Source organism: Gadus morhua, chromosome 16 (genome assembly GCF_902167405.1).
Source record: "Gadus morhua chromosome 16, gadMor3.0, whole genome shotgun sequence".
Lineage (NCBI taxonomy): Eukaryota > Metazoa > Chordata > Actinopteri > Gadiformes > Gadidae > Gadus > Gadus morhua.
In genome coordinates, this window is record NC_044063.1 from 20,962,266 (window position 1) to 20,980,473 (window position 18,208).

General features: G+C 46.9%; 1 protein-coding gene across 4 annotated transcripts in view; it reads right to left on the reverse strand.

Moving 5' to 3' along the window:
- gdpd5b (glycerophosphodiester phosphodiesterase domain containing 5b) overlaps window positions 1–18,208 on the reverse strand; it is a 40,219-nt gene that overhangs the window by 2,641 nt on the left and 19,370 nt on the right. For 2 of the 4 annotated variants that reach the window (XR_003979787.1, XM_030380008.1), the window contains exons 3-15: window positions 14,635–14,738; window positions 11,677–11,770; window positions 11,390–11,449; window positions 10,531–10,629; window positions 9,990–10,083; window positions 8,790–8,935; window positions 7,267–7,349; window positions 5,508–5,658; window positions 3,136–3,357; window positions 2,883–3,040; window positions 2,349–2,496; window positions 1,694–1,776; window positions 955–969 (exon numbers count right to left, since the gene is read on the reverse strand). Coding sequence is in view for 2 of the 4 variants with exons in the window: in XM_030380008.1 (XP_030235868.1) it covers window positions 955–969; window positions 1,694–1,776; window positions 2,349–2,496; window positions 2,883–3,040; window positions 3,136–3,357; window positions 5,508–5,658; window positions 7,267–7,349; window positions 8,790–8,935; window positions 9,990–10,083; window positions 10,531–10,629; window positions 11,390–11,449; window positions 11,677–11,770; window positions 14,635–14,738 (1,457 nt within the window). In the remaining 2 variants the exon portion in view is untranslated. The remainder of the gene's footprint in view (window positions 1–954; window positions 970–1,693; window positions 1,777–2,348; window positions 2,497–2,882; window positions 3,041–3,135; window positions 3,358–5,507; window positions 5,659–7,266; window positions 7,350–8,789; window positions 8,936–9,989; window positions 10,084–10,530; window positions 10,630–11,389; window positions 11,450–11,676; window positions 11,771–14,634; window positions 14,739–18,208) is intronic. The other 2 variants (XR_003979788.1, XM_030380009.1) reach the window with 1 other exon arrangement.

The window sequence follows — 18,208 nt, forward strand, 5'->3', positions numbered from 1 at the left end:
TTTAATACCATAGCTGAGGAATGGGGAGGGGGATTCTAAGTGGTGTCAGAAGAGAGCAGTCTGGATTTAGGACTCGCTCTCTGGGGCTTTGGTAGCTCTGCGATGAAGTTATGGTGAAAAATTCATTGATCAAAAACTATTTGTTTGTCGGGAGTTCAAAAATCAATAATTATTATTTAATTCCACAAATGACATTTTCAATTATAACAAGAATGTGGCGTGTTGTCCTGTCTAAACTGTTCCCTAATGCAGATGAAATATGGGTTTTAATCCTGGATTTGTTGCATCACAAAAAACAGATGAATTATTTAATTGCCGTGATGAAATCATCCAACACAATCACTCTTGTCCAATGAGACATGCAAAAATGAATTAAAAACAAAAATATCTAAAGAAGATAAATGCTTTGATTGCCAAATCATTTCTTTAAACACAAAAAAACAAACCCTTCCACTAATACACTTGGAAAATTGGAAGTTGTTTTCTAATAAACCACTCCAAATGGTTATTGGGGCTTCATAAAATAAAAACATCTTTGTACCCATTATTAGTGGCCACAACCATGTTAAATATTGCCCTGTGGTTTCTAGAAAGCCTCCATTTTCAGCCCAGAGGGATGAAGATGCAGCTGTAGCTCTTATCAGGCCCTCTAGGGGGCAGCAGGGGGCGTGGCAGAAGTTTGACAATGATTCAGGCAAGAGATCGTAGGGTGAGATAAAACAGAGAGAAGAAGAAGATAGAGAGTAGGTGGAATAAAAATAAAAAAAAGAAATCTGTTTGACAACAGGATGGGAAAATACACAAAGAACCAGGAAGAGCCAAAGATGTTAACAGCATGGCAAGGAGAGAAGAAATTATGAAAAGAAGAGAAAAAGAGGTACGAGTGAAAACGCACGAGAGGATGAGAGAACGAGAGGAAGGAAGAGTGTGGGCCAGGAGGAGCGACCCAGTTACCTGATCATGTGATAGCTGAGAGAAGATGCCAGAATGCAGCAGAGGACAAGAACATGCACATCAGGCAGAGAGAGGAAGGCAGTAGAGGAGGATAAAAGAGGGGAAGAGGAGGGGGGGGGGGGGGGGGGGGGGGGGCACAGGAGAAGACGAGAAACAAGAGAGGTCAGTTGTTGTTTTGAAAAGCCAGGGGAAGCCTCCGGAGAGTGAGCTCAAGCAGAGCGAACCGGGAACCGAACCGGCAACCTAACCATCGATCACCATCTCCCACTTGGCAAGACAAATCCACCCAGCCAGTCACACACACAAATACAAACATTGTGAAGAAAGGGAGCTGTTGTTTTCCTGTATACTTGTGCCCCTGGCAGTAATGTATTGCTGCTCGCCCACAATATTAATCAAAAGCCCTCTGGTGGGGTTGAAGAGGATAGTCAGCGGTTGGAAAGTCACACAGAGAATGAAGATTATTTATAAATAGGGCAGTCCATGTTGCATCATGGAAACTGCACATTTGAGAAAAAAAGTGATGTTCTATGAGGCTGGGTTTATATGCCCTGCTGAGAAAGTATTTGTGCAGTACATGAGGGAGGTTGTGTACTTATTACCTGTAACTAGAGTGTACATTTCACTCCACGGCGTATACTTGTTAAAGAAAGCAGCTCTATCATAGAAGAGGGCATTTTGTCTGACCACATGAATTGATTTAGGAGTTGCAGAAACATGCCTGTGGGTCCATACTTACTTCTGGAATATAAAGATTCCTACGACTACAGCAAAGGAGACCAGGTCTGCAGATACCCAGATCAGGCAGTACTCCGCCGGTCTCTGGAAGCACCACCATGTGCATGTAGAGAACACACACACACACACACACACACACACACACACACACACACACACACACACACACACACACACACACACACACACACACACACACACACACACACACACACACACATACACACACACACACACACACGTGTCAAAGTGCATGACAGTAAAATACACAAGGTAGAACAAAAACAAACTGGCAGCAAGAGTGCCTGTAAGCCGGCCATCAGGACGCGCGAGAGACAGACAGGACAGCAGATGGTGTAGCCCCCCTGAACCCACCCCCCTGTGTGTGTGTGCGTCTGGCGTGCAAGCGTGCGTGTGACTGTGTGTCATTATGATGGTAAGAGTATGCTTAGTGATAATGGAATTATGGAATACATTTTTTTTTGGCGTTTCGCATAGGGGATTACGCTAAAGTGGTACTTTAAGGCAAATCAGACATGAAGTGAAATACCTCAATGATTGTTTTTTTGCTTTTTTTCTGTGTCACCCATTCCACACTGTGAGAATCACTACGCTTGAACCAAAGTGATCATAAAGCCCTTCAGAGCAGTGCTTACCAGGAGCCAGACGGGGCTGAGCAGCTTCTTGAGGACGTGGGGGGCGTCGGAGGACACGGCCGGGACCCCGCTGCACCACAGCACCGAGTACAGCCAGGGCTCGTTCACCGTGTGCAGGGCCAGGCTCACGTTGCTCTGGGAGAACTCTCTGGAAGACACGCGGGGGCCCGTTGCAGCGCGTCAGTCGAGGGGCGCACGTTCCTCCTCCGTTTTTTGGGCAGTGGCTCTGCAGCATCGTACCCCTTTGAACGCGTCACTTCGGATCACCGTATTTGCTTTTTTTTTCCGACGGCGATTTGATTACAAGTAGAGCGCATGAATCGAATTTGCATTTAATTCATGTGCATCTACAGTCAAATGCAAATACTCTTCAATGTTAAAATATGTTTGATGTTTTATAATCAAATGCCATTTCATATCAAAGGCTGTGATCAAACAAATCCATTTTAAAAATGTGTGTTTATATCCGTCTCAGTGTGTGCCAACGTGTGCGTGTATTTTCGAGCGCGTGTGCGCGCGTGTGGGTGCACCGACCGGACATCCTGTGCGCTGGCGAGGTTGTATCGTAGCAGCAGCCTGCCGACGCCCTGCTGGTGGAGGGCCTGGGGGCTCTGTTTCCGTAGCGACGTCTGGAGCAGCTCGGGGGCCATCCGCCTTACTTGGTCCCGGTCCTCGTCCGGCGTCCACATCACCTGCGGACCGTCCCAGCAGAATGTTGAGCGTGGTTCTGTGCTCGCTGGTGGCTGTGGACTCCCTGACAACCGGCCCCAAGCCCCCACGCACTCACCAGGCTCAGCGGCACTCGGGCAGAGTGGACGGCCTCCAGCGTGTCGTTGATCCAGCTGTGGTGGCAGGGGTGGCCGGCGGGGGGGCGGCGCAGCCGGAAGACCACCGTGCGGTTGCGGGGCGCGGCCAGCGCCAGCAGCTGCTCCAGGCTGCATACGCTCTGGTTGGCCATCTCCCGCTTCTCCCCCTCGGAGAGGGTGTGCACCGTCCAGAAGGGGTCGTCCTGGAGGGGGGTGGGGGGGGGGGGGGGGGGGGGGCGGTTAACATCAGGCGAGGGGTTTCATCAGTTGACAGCGGTAAGAGTTGAGCCAAAATGGCCGTTTTGCATTCAGTCATGGAGTCGATTCTGAAGCTCAGGGAAAGCAGTTGTTCAAGTGGGTTTCACTTCTGATCTCATTGTGGACATCACAAGGACCTTAGTCACACTGTTGAGGCCATCCGTGTTTGGTGGGGTCCCTGATGTTCATCATAAATAATTAGTCTATATAATTACCACTTATTGTTTATTGTGTTACTCCTAGTCCCTTCATGCATATAATCATTGAGCACAGGATATATTGAGGGAAGGATATTGTTTCTCCACGGATGTTGTAGGCATGCCATGAAACAGAGATCCACATCTATGGACAACCCTGCACTCAGAATACCAGCATTCTGTAAAGGGCATTTCTGAAAGCACCGCTATCCACCCCTTGGGCCGTTCCTCAGAAGGGAGCACGGTCTGGTGCTTTCAATGCAACCTTTATCATACACGCACATCACTGTTTGTAAAGTCTTTGGGCCAGGCTGCAATAAAATCCCGTTTGGCTCACTGCCAGCTGCACACAGACACGGTGAGTCTTTGTAGGGGCATCAGAGCAGGCGTCATTCGGGAATTGCCGGCGCTTTGCAGACGCAAAACAATGCCGACCAATGGCCAAGGAAGGATACTAATCTGTGTTGCCTGCTTGTTGCCCACCATTCCTGTTAGGGCTACAATGTTAAACATACATAGCTCCACCTAGAAGCAATGAACAACAAGGAGATAAAAGTGCCGGTGCAGCCAATTGGACTGTCTGTCTCGAAAGGAATGGAAATCTCATTCTTGTACAATCCCCCGACTCCATCTCTCGTGGTACTTGACGAGTATCACATCCTGCCTGCTGAAACTGTTCCGCTATCGGATGGGCCAGGTGTAAAACTGTTTTTAACGTGGAACCTAAACTTGATGCGCTCCTTAGTAGAAGAGTCTCATGTTTCTGGTTCAAAGCACATTTTACAAAGTTGGATTCCCGAGTTGAGACTCAATACATCTAAGATGCAGACAGTACAGTATAATCCAACAGAGAAACACACCGACCTTGGACCATAGCGTGACAACAGCCTATAGACTGCAGTCCTTCTTTAACAGGGGAGTGCAGCTGTCAACGGTTGGACCATTATTTATTCAACTGCAATATCTCCTGCACTTATGTGTTGTTTCATCAAGAAGATTTATAAGAACGGCTCTCTGGACCGTGCTTGTGGATGAGATCAGGCTTCGGGCCCATTTCCAAATCAATATCAGCATCAATAAACTAAATTAAAAACACGCCTGTATGGACATTATCTTGAATTCAATCAATGGAGTGGCTCCGTGTCCAACAGGGCTTCAGTGGAAAGTACTCTCAAAGCCTGCAGGACCAGGTAGTATGGATGGTAATGCAACTTATAGTAATATTCATAGTACAAGGGAGCAGCATAGCGGCTTGGGTGTTTAAAATTAGATCACCACTAGGCTTGCTGTTTGAAGAAGAAGTGAACCCAGTTTTAAAGCTGTGATTCTAAATCTATGAGATTAAAAATAATAATAATTTTGGGTTGAGAGTTTAGGAAACAGTCTTCTCCCCATGATCACGACCCACACCAACTTTCTGACCTTTTTAGTACCGCTATTTTGTATGAGCGCTATAATGAGTGATATTGTATATTAAATGTGCAACAGACAGCAGCGTTATGTTATAGGTGTCTGGGAGGCCTGACCCTCACTCAACATTAAATAAACCGCTGCTCAGATAAAACGCTTCACCTTTCACCCAGATTATGGCGTTATACTGTAAGTGTTCGGGAAGCCTAACCCTCGCTTGCCTCGGAAAAGGCACCTTGACGTCATGAAGAGAACGGCACCTGCGTTCGGAGCAAGGTGGAACGCTCCCATGGTTTTTAGGAGGCTGGCCAAAACATAGAATTTGGTTATCATTTTCTTCAAAATGAGGGTCGTATTTCAGTAACAGTGATAAACGGGCATAGATTACTATGTTGAGGATCATTTAAGACAGATAACTATGTTTAAACCCCAAAAAAAACATAAATATCACTACTACTAATAAAAAGATTCCACAAGGGATTTTCTACCTCCAAGAACCACTGTCCGGCGTTCAGCTGGCGGAGGTCCGTCCAGTTAAAGAACGAGGCGTCCTCCGCGTGCCTGTCCGGGAACACCTTCTCCACATCTGTTGTCCGGCGCAGCGTGCGGTCACGCATCAGGAACGGCACTCCATCCACACTGGGAGAGGCAGACACAGGGAGGAGCATGCATTATGATCTGCTGCATGTTGGAAAGTAGGAAACATGCAGGAAAACACATACAGAAGCAAGACAGACGAGACTGAAAGAGAAATGATGATGTGATTCAATGGAATGGAGATGTCACATAAGTTATACAGACAAACACCTGCACACGGTCAGTGGAGTTCAACTTTTAAGGTGTTAATACATTCCCATGTGATTCCAAAGTGATTATTTCTCTGCATTTAGTATTATGTATGCCTTTGCATATCAGACAACAAAAATGCATTCCCACTTAAGAGTGCCATTATAAATAATCTTTAGTTATTTTTAGTCATTCCTTTGTCTTTCATAATGCGGGCCATATTGAAATCCAAATTGTTGCAATGCAAAACAGATGGACTTCAACTGTTCGACATTTTCAACATAGTTTATGGGATACTAATAAAATGCCACGTATTTTCATGAAGTGGATCAAAGTAATCTCTTTTCATTCCCTTATCTTATTTCGCTACCTTATCTCTCTGAGCTCTAAATGTAACTATGAAAATCGGTTTGATGTTCCAAGGCATGGAAGAATCTAAATCTCTGGAGGTCAAGTTCAATAATAAGAGGGGGGGGGGGGGGAAATAACATTTGGTTTGAAGGTGAGCTCAAGTAAGATGAGAGCTGTGGAGACAAATACTGCAGACAATAAAAGTTTGTTCAAGATCAAAATTCCTTTCCTCTTCAATTTCCACTCCCCTTGTTGAAATTGAAAAGCATAAAAAACATTGACCATCAAAACTCTTTGTTCTTGCCTCATTTCCACCTGTGCATGCATCTTTGTGCTGTGTGTCCACTATTGTGCAGAAAAGAGCCTGGCTATTGTGCGGCTTGTCACCAGATGCTGATACAACACAGAGGGCCACATGTCATCTATCTGCACTCTTCAATTACACACTCATTCATCTCCTCAATGGGGGATGAATAGAAGGGTGAGTGCACACACACACACCCGCGCGCACACACACACACACACACACACACACACACACACACACACACACACACACACACACACACACACACACACACACACACACACACACACACACACACACACACGGTCAAGCATGAGGTAATCTCCGCTCCCTTCTCTGAACACGCATCCCAACCACTCAAAGGCGATACTCCCAATTCTCTGTCTCTCTCGCCCTCCCCCTCCTTAACTGCCCTGGCTGAGTAGGAGGAACAGAGCTCAACCTGTGATTTCCCATTATGGTAGACGTGCCGAGCCTCTATCTAGTACCAAGTGCACAGGGATTTATTGCGTATGAGCTGCAGACAATGCAATGCTTACAGTGTTATTCACGGTCCTAATAGGGACTATGATGCGGAAAAATGATTAAACAAGTCACAGATTCCAATCCCTCCAATACCCCACACCACAGATCATCTGGCAAAAGAAAAACATTCAACAAATCAAGGCCTTGCTGACCAGTGAATGAAGGGGGAAATCAGGCACAAAATCACAAAATATCGTGTAGGTCAAATGGACAGATATAACGTCCAATCCGGATGTGCGTAGGCATGTGTGTTTGCATGTGTATGCATGTGTGTGTACCTGATGGTTACGTCAGCCTCCAGCCCCGTGACGTTCATTTGCAATGCGCGCTGGAAGGACATCAGTGTATTCTCCGGAGCGAGCTGGGAAATGTACACACAAAGTCCAGGAAACACGTTAGAAAACACATTCCTTTGAAAACATAGTGTGTGTATATGCAAGGAACTGCTAGTGTTATGACATTTCTTCATCATTAACATAATCTCAAAATGTATTTAATACATATATGACAGTGATTTATGGACACATCCATCCTCTCTGATGGGGGGAGTTCACCTGATTTGATATTCCCTCAACATGCAGCCCATGTGTGACATATACCCTACTATCCGTGTGTCACAGCGCGCCACGCGGCCCTCTCAGTATACGCACAGGGATTTGCGAGGCAGAGGTGCAGATTGCTGTTTAACTCGTCCAAGTCAAGGTCTGAAATGGCCAACCAAGATAAACAAACCCCCTACCCATGTCACCACGTTCCCACCAGCCCGTCCCTCTGAGCCCGGTGAGTGGAGCTGATAGGGCCGCTGACACCTAAGGTCAAAGCCTTGAGAGGAGGAAGGTTGCAGTACAATGGTGTAATCAATGCAGAGTGTTTCTGGAAAATGGAGTCCGGTCATGTGATTTCCCAGAGCTTGTTTGCCTGTGTGCATCAATCAAGTCACTGAAGATTTTTGTTTTCAATATTTTGTAGGTAGAGTGTGTGTGTGTGTGTGTGTGTGTGTGTGTGTGTGTGTGTGTGTGTGTGTGTGTGTGTGTGTGGGAGAGAGTGCGAGTGTGAGTGTGTGTCATAAATTGCCACAACACTACTATACAAGCTGCCATCTATCATGTCCAGCATGAGGCCTTATTACACCATCGCCTTTAGTTGAAAACGAAATCAAAGAACTAGCAGGCACACTAGGAGTTCTTCATTCCCATCATCACAAAGTAGCCAATTCATCAACTGAAGGGAGGGAACAGAAGATGTGACAAGAGGGAATTAATGGAAGAGGCGTCTCCAATCTGTGCAGGGAATTCTCCCATCTCCCTCCCCCGCTCGCTCTCTGGCCACTGGAGCAGTCCCAGTCGAAAGCCTATCCGCCCGCTCCGATCCGCACGCCGGGGTGATGAGTGGCTGGGTTTGGCCCCTTCCCTGCCCCTTCGCCTCATGGGTTATTTCAAGCCTCAGGACCACAAGGTCATTAATGGCCCGGAATAGCTCAGCCGACCAAGAGGAGGAGAAAAATGAGCTGGAAGGAAGAAAACCAATGGGGTGGGGGAGGGGTTGATAAAAAGCACAGAGATAACGTGCAGAGTGTCTACGATACTCAATACGTCGTGCTGCGGTACTTAAACTTCAATTTGGGGCACCCCATTTAGAAGCCCTGCCAACACGAGTTGGATTAATGCTTTGTCTCCCATTGACGCCACAAATACTGCATTCCCATACAGTGGAGACACACACACACACATACACACACACACACACACACAATCCCTACGCGCTTCCCAGGTCCCTTCTGATTGGCTGGCGGCTCACTTACCATGGGAGCTCCCTGGTGGCCGATGACGTCTGGCCGTGGTTTGAGCTCGCTGCGCTCCATGATGCAGGGAGAGGTGATGGAGAGGGGGACCAGGTAGAGACCCAATAACACGCCGAGGTACAGCAGCAGAACCACCACCTGGACCCCTGGGGAGAGACCGTTCATCATGATCACTACGGAGGTCTCCAGATACGCGGATGCGGGTCAGAGCAGACCAATTCAAATGCACTCATCCTTTTGCTAATTTCATCACTTTCCCACATTCCCAGTACCCTGCAGTGTTCTTTCCTTTGTAAAAAACACTCACACATTCAATGAAAATTACAATTAGGGCATTAAGCAGATGCTTTTATCCAAAGCGACTTACATCGGTTAATACACACATTGACACACCGACGGCAGAGTCAACCATGCAGGACAACAGCCAGCTCGTCAGGAGCAGTTAGGGTTAAGTGTCTTGCTCAGGGACACATCAACAATCAGCTAGGAGGAGCTCGGTATTGAACTAGCATCCTTTCGGTTACAAGACAACTGCTCTACCTCCTGAGCTAAGCCGACCCCATTATTGATAAAACATGAATTGTTACAATTCATGAAATGCCTGACATAATGAAAACACTTGGTGGTAATAGTTGTGCCCCGCATTCAGTCAAATAAGAGCTTTCTCGACCCGTTTACCGTATTTCTACCGACTCTGTTTTGCCGTCCCAGGGGGTGTCTGTGGCCACGTAAAATAATGTTTTAATGGAAGAAATTAGCGGAGTTCTTAAAAAGGGTTGGTGCAGGATGGCCAACATGTGACTTTGAGGCCAAGGACATCACCTTTCCCGTTTCATATGTCAAAAACAGTTCTCACACCAACAAGGTATTCCTTTCAAGGTCAACTATGGAGCTAAGTTGAATGCAGCAGCTCACCTCGGGTTACAGGCCGGAGCCTAAAAGTCCTGGCCCAGACACATACAGTCTACCCAACGTATATGTACTGCCTCACGTGTCACACACACACACACACACACACACACACACACACACACACACACACACACACACACACACACACACACACACACACACACACACACACACACACACACACACACACACACACAAAATCATTCAAACAATGTGAATACCCATGAAAACAACCTTACTAGGATTTAGAAATAAAAAAATAAATAAAAAACCTAAAGGCAGACTCACTTGTCTTCTCTGCGCGAGCAACCTGTCCAGCTACGACCCAGGAGAGAGCTGTGACTGCAGCCAGAGCTCCGATGTGGAGGAACGGACCTGTGGCCTGGTGGGAGGGAGGAAGGAGAGAAGTGAGGAGGGGGAGAAAAAGGAAAGAATGAAGAGATGGAAGGAACGAACAATGAAAGACAGAAGAGAGGGACGAGCAGAAGGAATAAGGGAAGGGAGGAGGTATAAATAGAAGGAAGGAAGGGAGAGGAGAGGAGAGGAGAGGAGAGGAGGAAAAATAGGAGAAAAAGGGAAAGAGGTTAAATGAGACAAGGGGAATGGAATTACCATCTCGTCTTTCGCTGAGGCAACACTGGGGCTATTAAGTGATAACGGTTTAGTTATCACCGCTCTGAGGAAACCTCTTTGGTCCTAATGACACACTGTCCCCAAAGCCAATGCATTTCGGACTAATACTTTAACCGTTCCTTGTGGCGCAATTAAAGCAGCAGTGGCCTTTGGTCCTGGGTGTGTGCGTGTGTGTGTGTGCTGTCAGTCTACTGACCTGCAAGGAGATGGGGACCACGTCCCACTCCTGCCCCCACACTTGATTGACAGCTATTAGCCCGGCGACGGTGGTCAGCAGCGCAACAATCACGGCGATCTGGGCATGAGCAGAGAATTAAAGTGCTGTCGTGGTGTCTAGGTTTTAAAAAATGAATACAGCTGGTGTCTGCAAGGATGGGGGTGCTAGAGAGAGCTACTTTAAAATTGCAGAACCTCATTTAACGAGAGGAGGTACCTCAGAGGAGATACACACACACACACACACACACACACACACACACACACACACACACACACACACACACACACACACACACACACACACACACACACACACACACACACACACACACACACACACCCCTAACCTCCACATCATAATCTGATCAAAGAAGGGTCAGTCAGACACTCTCAAACATACACACACACAAACACAGAAAGCCAACAGACGAAGAGAAGATCAACCACCGCCCGCGACAACACAATCGCCAACAGGAAGGTATGTTCATTGCACTTGCCAAACCCCTAACACACCTTTCCTAGTACACTGACACACACACAAATTCTTCACAACAAATGCAAAGCAAGCCACCCACCCACATGCAACAAAACAGGAAATCATTTTCATCACCATAATAAAAATAACAGATGCACGCACGCACGCACGCGCGCACGCGCGCACGCACGCACGCACGCACGCACGCACGCACGCACACACACACACACACACACACACACACACACACACACACACACACACACACACACACACACACACACACACACACACACACACACACACACACACACACACACACACACACACACACACAGAGTAACCTCGGGACTCATAATACCTTGTGGAGCCAATGCAGATTTAACTGCTGTCCGACCGCTACATGGCAAAGCGCCAACACCTGAAAAAGCAAAACACAACAAACAAACTCAATACATCCAGGGTGATGAAACCAGACCCCCGGACCCCTCCACACCAAAGCCCTAAATCATCAAATCACAGGCCGAGGGACCGGTTACAATTCCTTGGCACGGCGCTGCAGAATGTTCACACCTGGCCTCCATACTATACCGGGACGTCTGGCCAGGCAGCACCGCCGTCTGGGTAAATATTTGATGAGGCACTGACCATTAAAAATGCAATATAGGTGAAGCCGGCGGCGGTGGTGGCCAGGATGGGCACGGTGCTGTCGCTCCAGGCCCCCGAGCGGTTGTACAGCAGCCTGGGGACAGGAAGCAGAGGCGCAGGGTCGCTGTGAGGCTCTGAGTCCCGTGTCACTGAACCTGATCATTACTGTAAGCAGACCCAAGAGGTCCGGCTGCAACACGAGCAGCTCCGGGATCAGATGGGGTTGGCATGAGTGGTGTCAAATCGGAGCGTTAAATCTCTCGTCTTGGCTTGTAGTTTGTCTCTCCTTTGAGAAAACAAACAAGAGAAAGGCATTTGTGTGTCTGTGGTGACTTGAATGATTGTCATGCGGCTTACCTACGGAGGGTGTTTCTATCTTTTCTGCCCGGTTGGTTCACACGCAACTATAAAAGGTTGGGTCATGTTGATTGGTTCATTTATTTCTTGTGCAAAGACTTGTGTACGATTTTAAATACCAAATGAGGCTTCATTTAATAACAGCGACACCTCAAGGGGAACCCCGAGGACCCTAGAGTCCTTCAATAGTGGTTCATACATTTAACCTAATCTGCTATCGTATTGGTGCTAACGCAGATGTATGCTACGCTAGAGTATTACAACAACAACAAAAAGCGCCGGCAGACGGGCCATGGCGACGGTTGCTACACCGTGCGGAGGAGCTTATGTAAGCATTAACGGCTGGGTGGCAAATTATTGATGGTTGGTTAATTATACGGCAGCGCTGCTGCCTGAGAGTGAGTAAGTGAGTAAGTGAGTGAGTGAGAGAGAATCTACGGCAGTCTTCCGCTTGATTTGGCATTAGGCCCTCTTTAAAACCCAGATATGTTGTATGCCCAAATAAGCACACGCACACAAATACGCTGGGGAGAGCTCGGTGCTCCTGTACCTCTCTGCTCCCCGGCTGAGGGGTGTGACACTGGGTGTCAAGATGGTTTGGGAGGCTGACAGCTGCTAAAGGGCAAGGCCGGGAGGCTGTGACCTTTGTGTATGCGCCATGCATCTCTGAGCATGCATGCCTTTATATTCATATAGAGTGTGTGTGTGTGTGTGTGTGTGTGTGTGTGTGTGTGTGTGTGTGTGTGTGTGTGTGTGTGTGTGTGTGTGTGAGAGTGTGTGTGTGTGTGTGTCTCTGCCAGACTGGACAGGACAGCTAAGGGCAGGAGGGCATTGCACCAGCAGTTACGTTCAGAGCCTTATCAGTTATTCCTCTGGCAGCACAGAGTCATAGGGGAGCCTCACTGGGCTGGGGGCGGGGGTCTGCCTGGAGCAGCCTGATTTAAATAGTGTGTTGGGGGGGGGGGGGGGGGGGGGGTCAACCGAGTGGAAAATAAAGGAGAAAATCAATAATGAAGGAAGGGAATAATTAAAAAGGATGGTGCGAGAGTAGTGTGAAAAATCAATGGTAATAGCAGAGCTGGGGCGAAGAGAGAGAGGGAGTGAACGAGAGAGAGGGAGAGAACGAGAGAGGGAGAACGAGAGAGAGGGAGAGAACGAGAGAGGGAGAACGAGAGAGAGGGAGAGAGAGGGAGAGAACGAGAGAGGGAGAACGAGAGAGAACGAGAGAGGGAGAGAGAGGGAGAGAACGAGAGAGAGGGAGAGAACGAGAGAGGGAGAACGAGAGAGAGGGAGAGAGGGAGAGAGAGGGAGAGAACGAGAGAGGGAGAACGAGAGAGAGGGAGAGAGAGGGAGAGAATGAGAGAGGGAGAACGAGAGAGAACGAGAGAGGGAGTGAACGAGAGAGGGAGAACGAGAGAGAACGAGAGAGAGGGAGAGAAGGAGAGAGGGAGAACGAGAGAGAGGGAGAGAATGAGAGAGAGGGAGTGAATGAGAGGGAGAACGAGAGAGAGGGAGAGAGAGGGAGAGACCGAGAGAGGGAGAACGAGAGAGAGGGAGTGAACGAGAAAGGGAGAACAAGAGAGAACAAGAGAAAGGGAGTGAACGAGATAGGGAGAACGAGAGAGAGGGAGTGAACGAGAACGAGAGAGAACAAAAGAGAACGAGAGAAAGGGAGTGAACGAGAGAGGGAGAGGGAGAGAGAGGGAGAGAATGAGAGAGAACGAGAGAACGAGAGAGGGAGAGAACGAGAGAGGGAGAGAGAGGGAGAGAACGAGAAAGGGAGAGAGATTGGGAACGAGAGAGAGGGAGAGAACAAAAGATAGCACGAGAGAGAGGAAGAGAGAGAGGGAGAGAAGGAGAGGGACTGATGACCTTGGGGGACAGGGGACACTCTCTCTTCAGACATTCGTGGAGCCAAACAAGGGGCTCTTTCATGGTTCATGTTCCTCAGGACCTCATAGTTGCACACCTTGGCTCCCAGATTCCCCCCACACACACAGTGCAACGTTGGAACACAATAGGAAAATACCCTGGTAAACTGTAATAACTGCACCTTAATGCACAGCGCCGTCTCAATGGCCACTATCCTCATTCGTTTGTGACATGTATCTGTAAAAGCCAACTCTAAATGTGTGCGTACAGGTTTGTACAGTCCCTGCCACATTGTGAGTTCCAAGTTATTTCTTGTCCAACAAATAAAACAGACAAACACAATGGAGGATGTTTGAGTGACACACGTTGGCAATGTACTACAGCGGAGCACTAGAAGAATGTGGCCTGCAATCATCAGTCCTTCTGCATTATGCAATTATCGTGCGTCTAATCTGCTGAGGGGGGGTGTGGCCCATCTCCGCTCGGATTACAGCGGCGGGAGGATCGTATGCGGATGTTTCCGGAGCTCGAGGAGCAAATGGGGTGAAGGGAGTGAAGGAGGTGTGTCATGGCTACCAGGCAGGACAGACCCACAGAGACACAGCCAGAGAGAACACAGGTGAGGGAACCACGTGGACAACAAACTAAAAGAAAGGATAGGATAAAAAGGTAATGTTGAATTTAGTTTAGTTTAATTTTAAGGTAATTTTGTAGGGCTGGGGGACTCACCAGTTGAACTCATTGTAGTCATTGTGCGCCTCAAGCCAGAAGTAGCACCAGAACAGCAGCAGGCAGAAAGTGAAGAGAAGGATCAGGGACCACAGCAGCTCCCACTGGAAACACAAAGCAGTCATTAAGAAAGGGATGATTACTGTTGAAACAAGGCTAGCCCATTCTTCTTGCAATCATTTTTTGTCATATTTATGGAAATTCTCTTTGCTTCCTGCAAAAGCATTCCATTAATGAAATGCTCCTGCGAAAATAAAAATGAACCAAATCTGGTGTCTGTGGCTCTCACTAGATTGTACCCAAGAGAACAGACATACACACTTTAAAGTGCCATTTCCTCCAGCCCAGATATAAACGTGATCTATGATTGCATCTGCTATCCATTTAACAGCCGTTGAGGTTCAGTGGACTCGGGGTGAGGAGAGCAAGCACACAGTCAGCGGATATTAAGTGCGCTACGATTAATTGGAGATCAAAAACGTTGTTGGAGTGGATAGTTTCCTTCATCACAATGCGTTCTCAGTTCACCTGCCGGGATGTACAGCATTAAAGCAGCAGGGCCCGACAGAGTTTCCGCATAGAGCAACTGTATGGTCTAGATATTGAAGGGGCAAGAGCTTGCCATGTAGTCCGAGAAGGGACGCAGTACAAACCCAATATCCACATGTGCCATGGTAAGAGAGTTGCAGAGAAAAATTGAGATAATGGCGAGGCAGAGAGTGTGTAGTTGTGTGTGTGTGTGTGTGTGTGTGTGTGTGTGTGTGTGTGTGTGTGTGTGTGTGTGTGTGTGTGTGTGTGTGTGTGTGTGTGTGTGTGTGTGTGTGTGTGTGTGTGCGCGCGCATGCCTGCATTAGTCTGCGCATAATGAGGCTTACGCTAGCAAGCCCAAGGCAAAGTGCTCACGGTTGTTGGGCGTTGCAGCAGCAGCAGCAGCAGCAGCAGCAGAGCTGTAATTGAAATTGCCTTGAAACGCATGTGCTGACGCTGCAGGGCCCGTGGCGCCTGCCTGAGCAGCGCATACATCACGACACAGGGCAGACGCAGCCAGGCGCGAGGGGCCTGTGTGCAATGTACACACGCATGCTAGGACCACTACTGTGGGGAGCAGCGGTTTGGGCGGAAGCGTCATGGGACGGCATTGAGTGCTTTTATACGCAACATGGACATATGTATAGGAAAACATAATAAACTTCACATTCATCAGTGGCTTCTTGCCGAAATATTTATGCTTTCAGATTTAGTTTGGGCAAATCTGAGTAAAGAGAGGAAATCCTGTCAGAGAGTGCCAAGGTGATAATCTCAGCTTTGGGCACCGACTCTGAAAGTGAGCGGATATGAGGGTTTAATAAGGGGTTTAAACCCCGGACATCACTATGAAAATTGATTTGAGGTGCATTGCAAAGTATTTGATTATGCAACGACTCATATTCAATCAAAATCCAAACGATTTTTGGTAAGTAAATATTCATGGAACAGGCGGGCCGTGTCAAAAACAACCTGGTGGGGCCACTATCAAAAGCCCAGCAATTCACACATACGACAAAAAATCACTCTAGCTGTGTCACAGAAAAGCAAAAGCACCAAGGGTTCCTGTCTCCGTTCCCGTCTGTCTGCCATATCTGTGCCTCGGAACCTCCTTAATCAGCAGAACCATCTGTGACATGTCCGGTTATACACACACACACACACACACACACACACAGAGACAGAGACAGAGACAGAGCCGGCCCTGCCACCAATGACGATCAGCCTCCCCGAAGGGTCATCCCTGGTGAGAACCAATGGTACATTCTCTTCTGCTGTCAAGGGTTACCCTTCTTATTTCAGTCCTGTTCAACCCTGGACAAGATTATAAAATATCTTTGCTCATTATTTCCAACTTCAATGTCTACATCCAATTGGTCGACAAATAATAATCAACGATGCAATATTTCATTGTTGTTTTTCTCAGTACCTGTGTTAAAGGTTAATCTTAGAAGAGAGCAATCTCAGTGCTCTTTTGGCGGGAATGCCCTGACTGATGTATCACAAGTAATGTGTAAACACTTGCACAGATAATCAACCTATCTTAACTCTTTATGCACTCTATGTGTGAACTATAACTTGATTTTATGGTGAATAAATACACAACTGAACTCTTTAGGATGAACACCCAACAAAAATAAATCGGGCAGGTTTTTGCACTATGGATAAATACCCACAGGCCATTCCACCAATCCTCTGATGCTTACATTGGCTGGAGCAAGTTCCATCCATTAGAAAGGAATTAGCAAACTCAAAGGATTAATGGATTAGGAGAAAATTTATTTTAGAAGTTCAAAGTTACTTCACTTCCAAGAATAAAAGGGATCCTAATTGAGAAAATTCCTCAACTGCTTCTGTGACTAAAATGAGTCTGCAATAAATGATGCAGGCCTTGATCTGAAGGTTGTGAACTCTGATGCCATTAACGATTTTGTTTTGATTGACTATGCCGATTCTCAGTAGTTACACATTCACAACCGTTATCTTGGCCAATGTTACTTGTTGTTACATGTCCACTTACATTTTCAGTTCACATCATCTTCCATGTCCGTGTTTTAATGCTCACAAAAAGTCAACATCGGGTCAGCAGGCATGACACCTCAGTCTCCGATCACATTCCTAAACATATTCAGATAAGTCTTTGGAATTTTCCCACAGATTCCTTCACACTTCTTCTGGGACAGCGATTCTACAAAGCCACAAAATCTATGAAAAGAGAAAAGCGATGTTCAACCTACCTACCTTTATTCACAAAGGTGACTACATGCTGAAATCCATGGGTGGAACATGGTTAAATATTCGTTATATATTTCAGTTCTAAAGAAGTGGTGTTTTAAGAGAGGCTTATAAATAGGATTAGAATGTACTGCGTACTGAGTATACGTTGGGCAAGGTATGAACTGAGGACATGCTGTTTTGTGCTCATTTTAATCATTCTCAAAGAGATTGCTGGCAAGACTTTCAAGTGTAGCAGGTACTTTAGTCCTGTATGCCCGGTCAGGATGACTCTGGGAGAGGACACGTCAGTTCACAATAGTATACTATAATAGTCACTTTTACGTAGAAAGTAAAATGTGTATGGCCACACACCCATTCAAGCACAATTTCTTGCCCACATATAAATAATTACCTCCTTCTTGTATTCTAATTCATGCATACATTTCAAATGGTTGTCATCTGAAGACTGAAGGTGATGTTATCGTTGTGAGTTTAGAACAGCACATATCTCGGTATCCATGATAACAAGTCTGAAAGTTAATAATTATGCAATAGTCAAATTGCTTTCCTTCATACAAAGCCCTACAGTGTGGATTTCACAGCTAGGCAAACACTCTGCAGGTTAGCATGTACATTTGTACCTATCAACCTTATCAAATCCTTCTAAACTAACAATACATGTCCATAGGGATACAAAAGGATATCTGCATTCTAAGCAGGTGACTCATTGATATGTTTGAAGTAGGAAAATCATTACCTTCCAACACCATGCACACATGCAATCATTGATTATGTTTTCCTCCAGGGCCCTGGAGGCCTTTCAAAATAAAAG